The 17733-nt window shown below is 39.9% G+C and overlaps 1 protein-coding gene across 25 annotated transcripts in view; it reads right to left on the bottom strand.

Annotated features, from left to right (window-relative positions):
- The window catches only part of LOC106612695 (dystonin), a 190862-nt gene that overhangs the window by 165601 nt on the left and 7528 nt on the right, over positions 1 to 17733 (bottom strand). For 2 of the 25 annotated variants that reach the window (XM_014214241.3, XM_045722889.2), the window contains exon 1: positions 9273 to 9527. The exons of the other annotated variants lie outside the window; for them this stretch is intronic. In XM_014214241.3, coding sequence (XP_014069716.3) covers positions 9273 to 9366 — 94 coding nt within the window. In that variant the 5' untranslated portion in view covers positions 9367 to 9527. Of the gene's footprint in view, positions 1 to 9272; positions 9528 to 17733 lie in introns of those variants that run through there. 25 annotated transcript variants of the gene reach the window in all.

The following is a 17733-nucleotide window of genomic DNA, read 5'->3' as shown; positions in this document are numbered from 1 at the left end:
GGAGATCGATGATGGTAGCAATGAATGAAAGATCTCCTGCTTGTCATCATCACAAACCTGACGTTTTTATTAAAGAGACATTGTACAATTTTTTATGTAATGCATCTTAGTAGGAAAATAGTGCTTTTACATAATGTAGAAACATAATATTCACTGCAGGAGTGTTAGGGTAGTCCAAAATATCTGTGGATTCATCTGGCCTATTACCTAACTTTCTATAGGCATATATATATATATATATAAACAAACTCAAACCACCCCTCCCCTGATAATTCTTGCATTAGATTGCATAGCTAATTTTCTATTTGCAAATCCTTGAAATTGTGAATGCCCTCTGTATAACAGTTATAATTACATAGCAATAATGCATATAGTTTGAAGAAATATTGTATAGTATGTGTGATGTGCACCTTTTACTTGGCAGTATGAAAAGCTAGAAAAGTGCAGACTTTAGAGTAGCAGGATCAGATATTGCAGTCTAGTGTACTTGTTATGCCTCTGCATCTCTGTGTCATGAGGAACAGTAAGACATTTACAGAGGTGTTCTATAAATGGGAGGGGTCTTCAGGCTCTCCACACAGGATACCATATACTGTAGCCTACATTAATGTGTTGGGGTAGGGGACTATATTCATCTTGAAGCTTTAATTTAGCTTCATTGCTTGCTGATTGATATATTACAATGATCCAGGATCAATCTGACAATGCTGCCACATTCCAAACTACTGTATGTAAACAGTTTTTTTTATATATTCAGAGTCAAAGACATACATCAACAACATCTGGAGTTGAACAGACGAACATATTATATAATGCAGAGCTGACCTTGTGAGGCTTTTCTTGAGGGTAGGAAAAGCTTGGGTGAGGATGAGGTGCCATCTTTACAGATTTCTTGTTAAGAATAGAAATCACTTTGTTTATAAGACCTTGTTACACAGTACAGTTCCTGTGCTAATAAAATTGCATCATACTACACCATGTTGCGCTTTCAGAAACCTGTCTCCAAGACAGTATCTGTAATAGAGCACATGAGGTTATTGCTGAGTCACTGAAAGGCTTTACAGCACTTCCTGCGTAGCTACTGTACATGGTGTCAGAGAGAAAACCTGGGAGGGGAGGGGAGAAGACAAGGTTCTCCTCCTGTGGTTGTGATGCTACATATTTGTGTTGCTAACTTGTTACATAGCCATGTCAATCAGCCGGTAAACCAAGTGAAAAGTAGGCCTACTCCACTAGATATCTGTGCTGGTAGCATTTTTATCAATTTGCCTTAGCAGTTTGTTACTGTAACGGATAACTAACTGCAGGCGCATAAAACAACACTACACTAATGCCATTCCTCAATATACTAACTCAACTAACTTATTTTTCTTTGAAGGTATCTTTTTCATTGTAATGCGATTTGCTATGTGATTTCATTCAACATTTCAAAAAGCAAGACCAGTAAATGAGTAAAGACATCCCTGTGCATGATGTACCTAAACTGAAAAAGTGCATTCCTGTCCACACACACACACATTCAATCCCTACAAGCCCCCAGTCCAAACTCTAACACAGCCATTCAATGGACACTGGCTTGATGTTTTGCCACATCTTTGAATTGAATGAAAGAACCCAGTGACATGTTAGGAGAGACAGTCAATCCACAACAGAAAAAAAATTAGGCCCACTCCCAATAAATCTTCCGTATTCTTAACTACGGTAGGCGATCAACTGTTTGAAAAGACCACAATGGCTCCCAAAATTCATCCCCACCTCCCATCTAGAGGCTTTACTAGAACACTGTGCTCCCATTCATCCACTCACCGTCTTAAGCAACAGCCATTGTATATATCCAAGAAACCGTGGGTTGAACTCTAAACTGTGCTCAAATGTACAGATCTTTTGTTGGGGGCTGTATTTGATTCCAGGTGAAAACTATGGGATTACTACATTTTAAAAGAACAAGGTCTAATCCTTACATCTTTGATAAAACAGCGGTGGATTAGTGATCAATCCAAAGAAACCAGTTTCTAGTGTGTTATTAAATCAAATTACTGAGGTATGTGGACAGACATTCTTACAAGGCTTGAATAGTAAATAATGAGTGGTGCCTATTAGACTGCACATCTGAGGTGCATAACCAACGTGCAAACATCCAAATTATTTCCTTTCAAACACATTCATAGAATCATTGTTTAAGGTTAGTGAGTAATTGAGTTTCCCATTAAGGGTTGCTATGGACAGCTGACTTTCCAATGGCAGGTCACAGTGCCACTGCACCAAAGGCCGTAACACCGGCCTCATTAAAACCACAGCATGTATCCCTCCACACAGAGGCTGTCACCAAAGCATGTATCCCTCCACACAGAGGCTGTCACCAAAGCATGTATCCCTCCACACAGAGGCTGTCACCAAAGCATGTATCCCTCCACACAGAGGCTGTCACCAAAGCATGTATCCCTCCACACAGAGGCTGTCACCAAAGCATGCTCAGCATGTGATATCTAAGGGAATTGAGAAATACAATGTACAGTATCTGATATCACTAGCAATGTCAACATCCGCACAGCAGATGGATGACACCACACTTCAATATTTAGGTGAGATGCATATAACTGGCATACTGTAACAGGTGCATTGTGAAAACCTAACAGTGCATTGAGGTGTAGCCTAACTGTCTGCACAATGGACAAGCAGTCACAGTATCTGCAATAAGCTATGGTTATTTTTCTCCATGGTTTTGGTCGGAAACAGTAATATCCATTTCCAACGAGCTGCCAATCAACTTCAGGAATGTTTCAGCCGCACAATATTAAATAATTTGCTGACTTTGTCCATTACACAGCTACAGTACATGCAGACAAGTATTGCATGAATTTCAGCAACCAACATAGAAAAATATTTTACTTTAATGTTTGATTGTTTGCCAAAATCTAAACAATGAATGACAAGGGGACCAAGTGCACCCTGAGAAGATCTACATATTTAGCATGCTACGCAGGTTTGACCACACCTGGTGTTTCTATTCATACTAATGACAGGGACAGATGAAGGTGACACATGCAGGATGTGAACTTGTGAAAATACATCCTCCCAACTTGGCTGTTGACTGTTCCATTGTATAATTTCTACTTTAACTTCATATTTCCATATTTCACTATTAGTCGGGAGAGGAAACATATAAGCCACACCTTAGTATAAACCATCCTAATGATCAGTACTTTTCTTTTATGGGGAAAACTACTTCAATGCTGGCACAAAGTTTATTTCCTATGGACAAGGATATGAATGAGGACATGTTGCTAGTTTGTTTTGCTTACTCAATGTTTGTTTTGTTTTGTTTGAATAAGATTGAATAAGATATACCTATAGTGCCCTCACAAAGTATTCATACCCCTTGATTCCATATTTTTTTGTGTTACAGCCTGAATTCAAAATTAATTAAATTGATTTTCTCACACATCTAAACACAATACCCCACAAAGTGAAAACATGTTTCTAGAAATGTTTACAAATGTACTGAAAATGAAATGCAGAAATATATAATTTACATAAGTATTCATACTCCTGAGTCAATACATTGTACTAACTCTGTAATTGTTTTAAAGTCACCATTGGCCTCATGGTGAAATCCCTGAGCAGTTTCGTTCATCTCCGGCAACTGAGTTAGGAAGGACGCCTGTATCTTTGTAGCGACTGGGTGTATTGATACACCATCCAAAGTGTAATTAATAACTCCACCATACTCAAAGGGATATTAAATGTCTGCTTAATTATTTTTTACCCATTTACCAATAGGTGTCCTTCTTTGTGAGGCATTGGAAAACCTCCCTCGTGTTTGTGGTTGAATCAGTGTTTGAAATGTACTGCTCGACTGAGGGACCTTACAGATAAGTGTATGTGTGGGCTACAGAGATGAGGCAGTCATTCAAAAATCATGTTAAACACTTTTATTGCACACAGTGTGAGTCCATGCAACTTATGTGACATGTTAGGCACATTTTTACTCCTGAACTTATTTAGGCTTGCCATAACAAAGGGGTTGAATAGTTATTGATTCAAGACATTTAAGCTTTTCATATTTGATTAAAAAAAAATGAAAAACATAATTCCACCAGTGACTAAAAATCTCTATTTAATCCATTTAAGGTTCAGGCAGTAACACAACAAAACGTGGAAAAATTCAAGGGGTGTGAATACTTTCTGAAGGTACTGTAAATAAGTGTTTAACTGGTGCACAACACCAATCTTACACAAAGAGAAGCTTTGGGGAGACATGAGTCTCTCTGTGCTTTATAGATAGATGTACAACAGACAAAGGCTGTATATTTGAGGGGTTGTACTTTTCAGACCGGGGGAGGTCATGAACCCCGCCAACAGAGACAGGTCAATTTGACCCATCAAAAATATACCATGATGAATTTGATTGATAGGAAATTATTTTCCCATCGTAAAGCACCAGGCAATTACTGGCATTCTTTTTCATTACACAACACAGTGCTACTCAATTCCTAATTTTATTATTGGATCCCCCCGCCACCAATTATGCTTTTGGTTTAGCCCGTTCCTTAGACACTGTGGTTTGTGAGAGGGGAAAACCATACCATACCATGGTAAATTCATAAGCACGAATAAGAATGAAAGAAAACCATTTTCGATTGCGAAATGATGAAAATGCACATCTCGTGTGTGAGTGCTATTTCTCAAAACTAGTGACAATTGGTAACGGTTATATATCTATATATAAAACATTGGTAGTATTAGAAACCTTAACATATCTCGTTTCTAGTAGGCTACAGCATTAGAGAAGGGCTGTTTCTATGATCCTCAGGCAGTAGGCTCAAGCAAGCCTGTTTCTCTCCCCAGTCAGAGGCAGCCTGCCTGTCTCCCAAACTCTAAATCATGTTTATGAACCAATTGTATTTTTTCTTTCAATTTGACAATGTACAATAGAAACAGGGCCACCCTAGTCGTCATTGATAGGGCTCCCGAATGGCGCAGAGGTCTAAGGCACTGCATCTCAGTGCAAGAGGAATCACTAGAGTTCCTGGTTCGAATCCAGGCTGTATCACATCCGGCCGTGATTGGGAGTCCCATAGGGCTGCGCACAATTGGCCCAGTGTCGTCTGGGTTTGGCCTGGGTATGCCGTCATTGTAAATAAGAATTTGTTCTTAACTGGATGTTCCCCCATGATGAAAGGGCACTGATCTAGCTAATGATAAGCAGAAATATGCACAAATAAATATTGGCAAGCTCATGACTCAGCCTATTTATTTATAGCCACTATGCTGTATCACTTGAGCTTCAGGTGATAATGCTTATTGCTACATAACAAACCAGTCTGATAATATACACCAATATGTTGTTAGGCTCATTTCTGGAGGGGAAAAATATATTTTAGAAGGGGTCAGCATTCTTTTTTTTTTCATTCATTTTGTAGTACAAAAGTAATCCGAAATAACAATAAAAAAATGACATGCTAAGCGTGGTGAAGGGTACACATATAAGCATAATGGGTTATGACATTTAAATTGAATTAAAGCAGGGGTTTTGGTGACTTTCTGAACTTCTTATTACCAAAACATTCATTACACTCTTAGAAAAAAGGTGCTATCTAGAACCTTTATAGATCATTCGGCTGTCCCCATAAGAGAACCCTTTGAAGAACCCTTTTGGGTTGCTGGTAAAAACCTTTTGGATTCCATGTAGAACCCTTTATACATGGAACCCAAAAGGGTTATACCTGGAACCAAGAAGGGTTCTCCTATGGGGACAGCAGAAGAACCCTTTTGGAACCCTTTTTGCTAATAGTGTATGATTCAGTATTGAACTTCCTCCTTAGTCCCATTATAACTTTGTACTGAGTCCTCAAAGAAGGTGATTTCCAGCTATGTGTCACATCAAACATAACTCAGATTTTTATGTGACGAATGTCATTGTCACATGCAGCCATGGAGCTGTGCTGGAGTTTTAAATGAGACCAATGGCCTTGCAATACATAGCCAGCAACTTAAGGGAAATCCCTGTTTGAAATTATCACAAGGCATATCCTAGTATTCAAAGTCTGGGGTAAAATCAATGTTGGGCTCAAATCACTGGAAACACTTAACAATAACTTAATTTAATAAACTATTGATAAGAAGTGTACATACTAAATTAGTATTCCTGTATCAATAAACATTACAAACATTTATAATGATTTATACGTTTTGAGAAGTATTTACTGTATAAGCATTTATAATTATTATCACCAACAAATGCATGTAACATTGCACTTCCGCAGGTGAACTGTTAGTTCAGTACTGAAACCTGTCTAACCAGTGTAAGAGCTGGCATAAAACATAATTGGATGAAGATTGGGATATCAGTAGGCTACCTACTCAATCTATCAAAGTAAAGAAACAACATTGATATGATATCGGTTTAGCTTGGTTGCGATTCATAACATTATGATAAACATAATAAGTGTGGACCAAAGACATTTTTAGAAAGAAAAAAATGTTTTTTTGTAACATTTGAAGTAGATGCATGTACAGTTGAAGTTGGACGTTTACATATACCTTAGCCAAATACATTTAAACTTTAAAAATTCCCTGTCTTAGGCCAGTTAGGATCACCACTTTATTTGAAGAATTTGAAATGTCAGAATAATAGTAGAGAGAATGATTGATTTCAGTTTTTATTTCTTTCATCACATTCCCAGTGGGTCAGAAGTTTACATACACTCAATTAGTATTTGGTAGCTTTGCCTTTAAACTGTTTAACTTGGGTCAAACGTTTTGGGTAGCCTTCCACAAGCGTCCCACAATAAGTTGGGTGAATTTTGGCCCATTCCTCCTGACAGAGCTGGTGTAACTGAGTCAGGTTTGTAGGCCTTCTTGCTCGAACACGCTTTTTCAGTTCTGCCCACAAATTTTCTATGGGATTGAGGTCAGGGCTTTGTGATGGCCACTCCAATACCTTGACTTTGTTGTCCTTAAGCCATTTGCCACAACTTTGGAAGCATGCTTGGGGTCATTGTCCATTTGGAAGACCCAATTGAGATGTTGCATCAATATATCCACATAATTTTCCTCCCACATGATGCCATCTATTTTGTGAAGTTCACCAGTCTCTCCTGCAGCAAAGCACCCCCACAACATGATGCTGCCACCCCCGTGCTTCATGGTTGGGATGGTGTTCTTCGGCTTGCAAGCCTCCCCATTTTTCCTCCAAACATAACGATGGTCATTATTGCCAAACAGTTCTATTTTTGTTTCATCAGACCAGAGGACATTTCTCCAAAAAGTACAATCTTTGTCCCCATGTGCAATTGCAAACCGTAGTCTGGATTTTTTATGCCGGTTTTGGAGCAGGGGCTTCTTCCTTTCTGAGCATCCTTTCAGGTTATGTCGATATAAGTCTCATTTGGCTGAGGTTTTGGCTGATTTCTTTTGATTTTCCCATGATGTCAAGCAAAGAGGCACTGAATTTGAAGGTACATCCACAGGTACACCTCCAATTGACTCAAAGGATGTCAATTAGCCTATCAGAAGCTTCTAAAGCCATGACATAATTTTCTGGAATTTTCCAAGATGTTTAAAGGCACAGTCAGCTTAGTGTATGTAAACTTCTGACCCACTGGAATTGTGATACAGTGAATTATAAGTGAAATAATCTGTCTGTAAACAATTGGAAAAATTACTTTTGTCATGGACAAAGTAGATGTCCTAACCGACTCGCCAAAACTATAGTTTGTTAACAAGAAAATTGTGGAGTGATTGAAAAACGAGTTTTAATGACTCCAACGTAAGTGTATGTAAACTTCCGACTTCAACTGTATGTAGCCGTACGGAGCACCAATGATAAAACACCTCATTGTCTGACCTAGTGACTGGAGACAAAAGTCAGACACAGATTCCAAATGATGCTACATCATATGATTCCATTATGCTCTAGTCAAGGGCCGTTAAGCAGGCCACAGTTGACTGTCTGTTGCTGTGATACGCAACAGCTGAGAGAGAGACCACGTAAATATCCATTGTTAGTGACTGACCACGTAAATATCCATTGTTAGTGTCTGACCACTGGTTAACAAGGAATCACAGTATCAAACACAAATAACCCATTCACACGGATTACCTTTTCTCATTCACTGCTCATTCAAATGCTGCAGATAACATTGGAGAGATCGAAAATATAAAAGGGGGAAATCAATCACTGTAGGAGACGGAGTCTATTTGAGTTTCACACTATAGGCCTGGCAAGGGACTACAGATGTTTAATTTGACCAGTTTCTCACAGAAGGGAAATAGGAAATGTTAATTATTGTGTGGATTATAATTAATGGACATTTGTGTAGGGGTTGATACATTTTTAGTTAGGGTAAATCAAATCTGAAATATTAAAGTGGAAATCACAAATTTTAGAAGCCTTTTTAAAACTTGCATGCAACAACAGGGTGATCAAATTAAGATCCAACATCTGTATGTGTAGGGGGGTGATGTCATCCAGCTAGCAGAGAATGCTTTGCTGTAGACAGGATATTGAAAATGTAATGTCTTCTGCAGGTTTCCAGTAATAATTGACTTGGCCTCAAGCCCTGTCAGCCTGAATGTAATGCTTGATGGACTAATGCAAGATAATAGGCCTGCTGCATCTTTGGCTGATGGACCGTGGTCCTCTCTTTGTGTCAGCCTACATTAATAACAGCTTGGTCAATTGGTCAGACAACAGTTACAACAAAAGAGGGCTCATCAACCCAAAGATATTCAATTCGTCATAGAAATGTTCATTTAAATAACATCTCCTGCATAGCCTAATATTTCATTGAAATAAATAATCATCTCCATAATCATCTCCTACCAAAATATAGCCTATAGTCATTTTGAGATTGCATTTCTCATGTGACAAAAGTGACAGTAAAACGTTGAGACAGCATTCTTTCTTTACATTGAGGAACACCCCTCCTCCAATCGATGCATCAATGCAAATTCTACATCATTCTAGTATAATGTCGCACAAATCCAAGTCAATTTGGCTTTTTACAAGTGCTAAACACAAACTTTCGAATTCTAATATAAACTGACAAGACTGTAGACTACAATCAAATAGCCTAGACTGTCATGTTTCCATTCATTCCGACCCGCTGTCCTCCAGTAATCAAAGCTCAGTGGCTTGCTGACACACTTGTTTAGGGCTTTAGCCTACCACGGTGCAATTGTCCCATACAGGGCTATTCCCTCATTGTTTCATGTCGAATCATTGTAGACCTACCAATCGGTATAGGCGGCCAAAGTAATTAGCATACCTTTGTATTTTTCGAGGACATCCTCATACGCTTGAAGGTATTCCTTTTCGTCGGCGAGCATATAACCTGCCGGCGTCGCGTTGTAGTGAGCCATTACCCGAACTCCACCATAGGGCTCTCTATAGGCTGGACATTCACCAGCCGCTGTGGCGAGTGTGTAACCTAGTTCTAGTTGCGGGACAGGGATCCGGACAGAGGAGTGACCAGCGCCGTTGTTACATGGAGGGAAACGCCCCTATACCCCTTCCCGGTAGGTCAAACCACCACTAGGCGAGACTTCTTCTCCGGTTTCATGAGAAGATCTCGGGTGTGTTCTGTGACAGTCTGGGAGGAATTGAGGGGAGAGAGGGCTGCTGGACATAATAAATGCCATCCCATATCAAGCGGGCGCGCCTGAGCAATACTAATGCACGCGTCTCCCCTCCCTGCTCTCTCTCTCTCTGCGGAGTCCACCATGACTCCAATTCCAGTAATACCAGCACACTAACGCGACGATAACAGAATCACTCAGCATCAACTGCTGTGCAAAATAATCCTTAATAAGCACTGATGCCAGTGATTTAAAGACAGTCCACAACGTTTCCGTTCCATGAAAATTTGCCTATAGCTAGATAATTTAAGCATAGGAATAGGATACTCGCTATCCAATTGTTTCACTTGGTTGGCCTTGCCTTATTAGGTAGGTCTATTTCCAATCCAACATACCTCACTCAATAGAGGCATGAAAAGGATGACAACTGGCATAATTCATAAATCACGGCCTACATTGTGCATTCGTTATAACATAGAGATGCTTCAAAATAATGTCACACTGATAAAAAAATAAAACTATTATTTGCGTTATACATATGACACACTGAGCTGGAAGATTGTATATTTGTCTGTCTGTTGCATTGAGTCTGCTGAAGTCCCGGTGCTACAGCAGGCAGAGGAGATGACCTCACAGGTCCTAATACTAAAAGGGTTTAATTCCAGAAGAAATGCAGTCTAGAATAAACAGATGGTGCTGATGCATTTCAACACAGTCTAGGTTCCATTCAACCAGATTATTTCCATAAAATATAGAGAATCAATAGGAAAATAGCTTACTTTCTAAGGAGAAGTGATCAAGACTGGTATGGACAATTTAGGGCTGGGCGATGTGGCCTAAAGATCATACCTCAATTTGTTCTAATTTCTGGGTGATTCACGATATATCTACATTTTCTAAATGTTTTCTCAAAATAAGCTTTGTTGTACAATTAAAGGTCAAGTACACTGCATTTCAAACAGTCAGCAATAATCTAATGAATTCAGGGCTTGTGAAATTATACCTAAGATATAAATTATACCTAAGATATAAGCCTTCCACAACCATAGGACTCACTAATAACTGTATTATATTATCAAAGTAGTTTAACCTGCTTTTTTGAAATAATCACTGATATGGCTTTCAATTCTGTCTATGAAAATGCTCATTTTGTTGCACATTTAACCAGAACCATGCATAATGCACATTCACTAATTATGACTAACTTATTGTAGCAGGCATTATAGAAAATTATTAACACAGGTCTCATGAACAATTTCTCAAGCACAAGCCCATGTAGAGTAGATTAGCCATCTTATATTTAAAGTTTAGCCAACTTGGATCAATTTTCTAGCTAACAAGGAAGAACAGTTGAATTGTTTCTAACACACTCTTTTATCTGTCTCCAAATGCTTGAACAGCATGCTAGCCTGTCCACTTTGTTCAGATGTTGAAATCAAGTAATCTACTCAGGGCCGGCCCACTCATTAGGCAGGATTATGCGGCCGCCTATGGTGGCAGATTGACAAGGGCGGCATTTTCTGAACTAAACTGACCTAGACGCACCTCCAATAACCCATAAAACAATACATCATTTTGCCCAAAAACAATAACAATTTCTCTCAACCAATGGCATATTGGCTTTTTAGGTGAGAACTGATGCCACCCTTTGATAAGCAGATCCCACTTTGTCAAAGGCAGGGACCCAAAATATGTATCTTGTCCATTCCCAGCGTGCCTCTCCAGGGTTCTGTTGGAGAGACGCATCGCTGCGGTGCTCCACCAACATTCCGTCAAAACAATTATCTAACATAAATCATGTAGCAGATATAGCATATGGTAGAAAGAGTATGTTGCCTTTCCTACAGGCTGAAGATAAAATGTATGACAATGTAATGAGATGGACACTTTTTACATCATGCACGTTTCTCCGATCAAATAGCCTAACCTAAATGTCTTCCAATCAAATAAAAAATGACATGTTAACAAACAACATATCCTAAAAACAGGACAGTTCAAACTAAAATGGACAATATGGAATGGACAATCAGGCTGTCCAGGAGTTTCATTCCGTGGGAAAAAGTTTCATGAGCAGTGGTTTCAAGTTTGTATCCATCCATTTTTTTATGAGCTGATTATAGTGAAAAAGAAAATACTTCTGCATTTCCTGCTGTGTAAACACATTGCAAATAGGCTTAGGATAACTCCTCCTGATAAAGTTGGGTAGCTGATATTCAGAGCTTAATTAAATAGCCAAATTGATTAGTCATATGAATCAGGACTAATAAAGCCAATGCAATGGACTGTTTTACATTTTTTACATTTTTTTTTTTACATTTTAGTCATTTAGCAGACGCTCTTATCCAGAGCGACTTACAGTAGTGAATGCATACATTTTTTTTTTTTTTCTGTGCTGGCCCCCCGTGGGAATCGAACCCACAACCCTGGTGTTGCAAACACCATGCTCTACCAACTGAGCTACAGGGAAGGCCTACCACATCGATGGGCATTCATAAAATTCCATTGTGGGTAGACATGGTTGGCTACACCCTAGTAAGCATGGACTGATACCGGCACCTTTTGGTCGTCTTTTTTTGGTGTTATACAAACGGTAAGCCTAGCACATAGATGGGCTTTCCTAAGATGTAATTTCATGTGACACTGTAAGCCAGGGATGGACAACTCCAGTCCTCTGTGGCCTGTTGGTGTCCTACTTTTGACCCAGTCCCAGCTAACACATCTGACACCAACAATCAACTAATCATGATCTTCAGTTTAGAATGAAATTAGTTTCATCAGCTGTGTTGACTAGGGATGGGGAAAAAGTGTCACACCACTCCGGCCCCAAGGACTGGAGTTGCCGAACCCTACTGTAGACTATACCTCAGTAAGAAAGGGCCGACGCTGAAGCCTTTTGGACATCTTTTTTTGGTGCTGTCCGGACTAGACGTCTATGTTTGGTTCAGATTTTGTCCGGTCTGGACCAGCCTTGATTTGGCCAAAACATAGACATTTATAAATGACATATTTTCAACTTTCATTCAGAACCAAAAATGTACCTGATTTCAACGCCCGTAAAATACGTATTTTCACCTTTCATTCAGAACCTAAATTGAACCTAACGTCAGAAAGAATATGGATTTTAGATGTCTTTTCAACGTCATTTTGCTTACTAGGACTATTCTTGTAGGGGAACAATTTTTTTGGTCTTGCCAGGACCGGCCCTGAACCTACCTTATTTCTCAGAATGAGAATGAGTTGCCAATTCCTTATATAAGTGTGCTTTATCCTTATTGCACATTTATAAAACTCAGACTAGACAGCTAGTATAACAGTCTTTGGCTAAAATGCTGCTTGCGGTACGTGGTACTGCAAAGCTGTGCGTGACAACCTGAGCATTAATTTTCCAGAATCAATGTTAATTTATACTCTCATTTTAGTAGTATCTGCTCTGCACACAATTTGAGGAGTTAAGACATAAAAATGATATGGTTAGAAAGGTTAACTTGTCCTCTATTACAGTAAAGAAATGTCTCAATGTGTTTTGGTGTCCATATGACCCATTCTATTGGACCAAACCTCAAATGCAAATAGTGTCAGAGAGGAAGAAGTGATCTCTCATCTTTGTTGTTGTGAGTGGCAGGGGCTTGGTGTGTTTGTGTTTGTGTTTGTGTGTGTGTAAATGGGAAGGCGCACAGTCACAGCAGAAGGAGCAACCCTTATAATAAAAGATTGCCATTTTGAAACTGCAGTAAAGGTGCAGTAACTGCAGTTACACTGCAAAAACACTGCAATAAAAAAAAATGGTGTTACTTTGGACGCAGTATTTGCAGCATACTGCAGTTATACTGTACTCTAACTGCAATCAAAAAAATAAACATGAGAACAAGCGAACATAAACGCACGTAACAAATGAAAATAAAACTAGATTCTTGTGATACAGGCATTTGGAATATCACGCAAAAACATACATTTGAATTAATCAAATAAATTCAATACATCGCCCAGCCCTGGGACGACTGTCACAGAGATATGAATAAAATTAACAAAATGGGTGAAATCAGAGGGCAAATATTCTACAATATCCGGCATCACTTGGAAAGGGACAGATGCATCCACCTGAACAATGATCACATCCTGCCATCAGGCAGATTCAGGACTTGCGAATTGAAGAGATACTTTTTTCAAACTAGCTAGTAATCTATGGATCCTGAGATTCAGCTAACAGAAAATATGGATTTTAGGCCTACTCACATCGTGAGCAAAACAATAGGACCCCTGTTAGAAACATCAAAATAGCATTTTCAAACCAAGCAACACGCTAAAGGTTGTACATGTGATAGGTAATAGCATGTAGCCTATTACGTGTAATAACACAATGTTTGTTCTACGATTATATCACATTGGATTACAATATGATAGTTTACTGTTTCCATTTTTTTAATCAAAGCCAAAATATTCTGTTGATATATGTCAACAGCAAGATTCTGAGAGGTGAGCGAGACAGCACACCCTGCAGATGTGCCAAGTGAGTCCATACCATTCCCAACCAAATATTCACCTTTTATGGTCCTGAGCATATGACTAAGGATTAATTCCTGAATTGAAAAGTGCATGGGCCAATTATAGCCCTGTCTATGCTACTGAACTGAAACTATGGTCCAAGAACATTCTTTTTGCAAAAAATAAAGAAAATAAAATGCATTTAGCAAGGTCGCCCCTAGAATGTATCATTACTACTCTCATTTGTTTCACAGACTACATTTACAGTAAATCACACAGTTCAACTACTACAATAGCTTGCTCTCCTGTGAAATTCTTAGTTTATGGCACAGAAGTTTGTCAAATAATTCCAATCGCATTTAAATTATTAAAAACATTCTGTAATCAAATAAACAGCATCAGACCAACATAAAAGTTGCAATCACAAAGGCCCTGCAGCTGGTGTCAGCCCATGTAATACATGATTAATAAACCCATGTATTAGAGGATTACAATGAATGATCAAATTCCGATTCTAGTAGCCTAATGCACAGCATATGCACAGGCCATGATGACCGCTCGTTGCACTTTCACCTAAAGAACTCAATCTCAACAGCCAATCTTGGATTGCCCCCAGGTGGTGAGGGTAGGCAACAATACCTCCGCCATGCTGATCCTCAACACGGGGGCCCCCCAGGGGTGTGTGTTCAGCCCTGTTCTGTACTCCATGTTAACCCATGAACTCCAACTCTATAAACAAGTTTGCTGACGACAGTGGTAGGCCTGATCACCAACAATGATGAGACAGCCTACAGGGAGGAGGTTAGTGCCCTGGCAGAGTGGAGCTGATCGTGGACTACAGGAGATAGCAGAGAGAGCACGCCCCCATCCACATCTACGGGGTCGCTGTAGAGAGGGTCAAAAGCTTCAAGTACCATGGTGTGCACATCACCAAGGACCTGAAATGGTCCCACCACACCGACACCGTGGTGAAGAAGGCGCAGCAGTGCATCTTCAACCTCAGGAGGCTGAATAAATTTGACATGGCCCCTAAGACCCTCACAAACTTCTACAGATGCACCATCGAGAGCATTCTGTTGGGCTGCATCACCGCCTGGCAACTGCACTGCATGGCTCTCCAGAGGGTGGTGCGGTCAGCCCAACACATCACCAGGGGCACACTGCCTGCCCTTCAGGACATCTACAGCACCCAGTGTCATAGGAAGGCCAAGAAGATCATCAAGGACCTCAGCCACTCGAGCCACGGCCTGTTCACCCTGCTACCATCAGGTAGATGGTACAGTACAGGTGTATCAAAGCCAGGACCGAGAGAATGAAAAACAGCTTCTATCTCCAGACCATCAAATCAAATGTTATTTGTCACATACACATGGTTAGCAGATGTTAATGCGAGTGTTGCGAAATGCTTGTGCTTCTAGTTCCGACCATGCAGTAATATCTAACAAGTAATCTAACCTAACAATTTCACAACAACTACCTTATACACACAAGTGTAAAGGAATGAATAAGAATATGTACATACAAATATATGAATGAATGATGGCCGAACGGCATAGGCAAGCTGCAGTAGATGGTATGGAGTACAGTATATACACATATGAGATGAGTAATGTAGGGTATGTAAACATTATATAAAGTGGCATTGTTTAAAGTGGCTAGTGATACATTTATTACATCAATTTTTCCATTATTAAAGTGGCTAGAGATGAGTCAGTATGTTGGCAGCAGCCACTCAATGTTAGTGATGGCAGTTTAACAGTCTGATGGCCTTGAGATAAAAGCTGTTTTTCAGTCTCTCGGTCTTAGCTTTGATGCACCTGTACTGACCTGCCTTCTGGATGATAGCGGGGTGAACAGGCAGTGGCTAGGGTGGTTGTTGTCTTTGATGATCTTTTTGGCCTTCCTGTGAGGCCAAAAAAATCATCAAGGACAACAACCACCCGAGCCACTGCCTGTTCACCCCGCTATCATCCAGAAGACGAGGTCAGTACAGGTGCATCAGACTGTTGAACAGCCATCACCCATCACCTGCTGGCCACCACCCAGTACTCTGCCTAGCACCTTAGACACTGTCACTAGCCGGCTACCGCCCAGTGCTCTGCCCTTCACCTTAGAGACTGCTGCCCCATGTATATAGAGTCATTGAACACTGGTCACTTTAGCAATGTTTACATCCTGTTTTACCCACTTTATATGTAGATACTGTATTCTAGTCGTGGCTCAACCTATATAACTGCTGCACACCATTTCTATTCATAGTGTCCATACTGTCTATACACACCATTTATATATACTGCGAAAGAAAATGTTATTGTCTCAAGAGATAAGCCTTGAATTGTACACAGCATCTCCTCTCACTCCATCTTGGTTTGTGCAGGTGACTGTGAACTCCTCCTCAGAACAATAGGCAGTACACCCAGAACATTGCTCTGGGATCCAAAAAAAGTATCTCAGTTTCAAGGTCCCAGCTTTGAGAGAAGAATTCTTGTCAGTCACATGCAGGAGCCAACGTTAATAAAGAATAATGTAAATTATGCTTATATGACTTGTTTGTGTAGCCGCATATAAGGACTGAAAGGGAACGCCCTCTGAGTTTTCATCAAGCTTGCACTGAGTTTGTGAACCTCTCCGGCCGTGATAATAAAGATTGATATGATTTACATTGAATTTGAGTCCTTAGTGGTGAATTTCCACGACAATACACTGAGTGTACAAAACTTTAGGAACACCTTGTTAATATTGCGTTGCACCCCCTTTTTGCCCTCAGATCTGCCTCAATTTGTCAGGGCATGGACTCTACAAAGTGTCAAGCATTCCACAGGGATGCTGGTCCATGTTGACTCCAATACTTCCCATAGTTGTGTCAAGTTGGCTGGATGTCCTAGGAGGGTGGAGCATTCTTGATACACACGGGAAACTGTTGAGCATGAAAAACCCAGCAGCATTGAAGTTATTGATACACTCAAACTGGTGAGCTTGGCACCTACTACCATACCCAGTTCAAAGGCACTTAAAATATTTTGTCTTGCCCATTCACCCTTTGAATGGCATACATACACAATCTATGTCTCAATTGTCTCAAGGCTTAAAAATCATTTCATCTGTCTTATCCCCTTCACTGATTGAAGTGGATTTTACAACTGACAATCACTAAGGGATCATAGCTTTCACCTGGATTCACCTGGATTCACCTGGTCAGTCTATGAAAGAGCAGGTGTTCCTAATGTTTTGTATACTCAGTGTGTTCCGGACTCTGACCTTGCTCATTGTGATATTTCTGATATTTTTTTACTTTTTGGATTATTTGTGTATTCTTATTGTATTGTTAGATATTACTGCACTGTTGGAGCTAGAACCATAAGCATTTCAGTGCATCTGCGATAACATCTGCAAATCTGTGTAGGTGACCAATAAACTTTTATTGGATGGACAATAGAATAGAGGATGTAATGTGAGCATTCCCAGACAGCAAATAACACACCTCAGCTATACAGGTTTTTACAGTAGCCTAATTATCTCATTTCTTTATTAACTTATGAGACAAAAGATTAGTTGGGCCTAATTATTGGCTACAGAAGCCTATAGTACAAACATGTGTCTTTGTCTAAATTGGACATGCATCAGAAGTGACAGCGGCTGACATATGGGAGTGTCCACTGTCCATCAGCA

This window comes from Salmo salar, chromosome 01, assembly GCF_965601325.2.
Source record: "Salmo salar chromosome 01, fSalSal1, whole genome shotgun sequence".
Lineage (NCBI taxonomy): Eukaryota > Metazoa > Chordata > Actinopteri > Salmoniformes > Salmonidae > Salmo > Salmo salar.
This window is presented reverse-complemented; position numbering and strand designations above follow the sequence as displayed.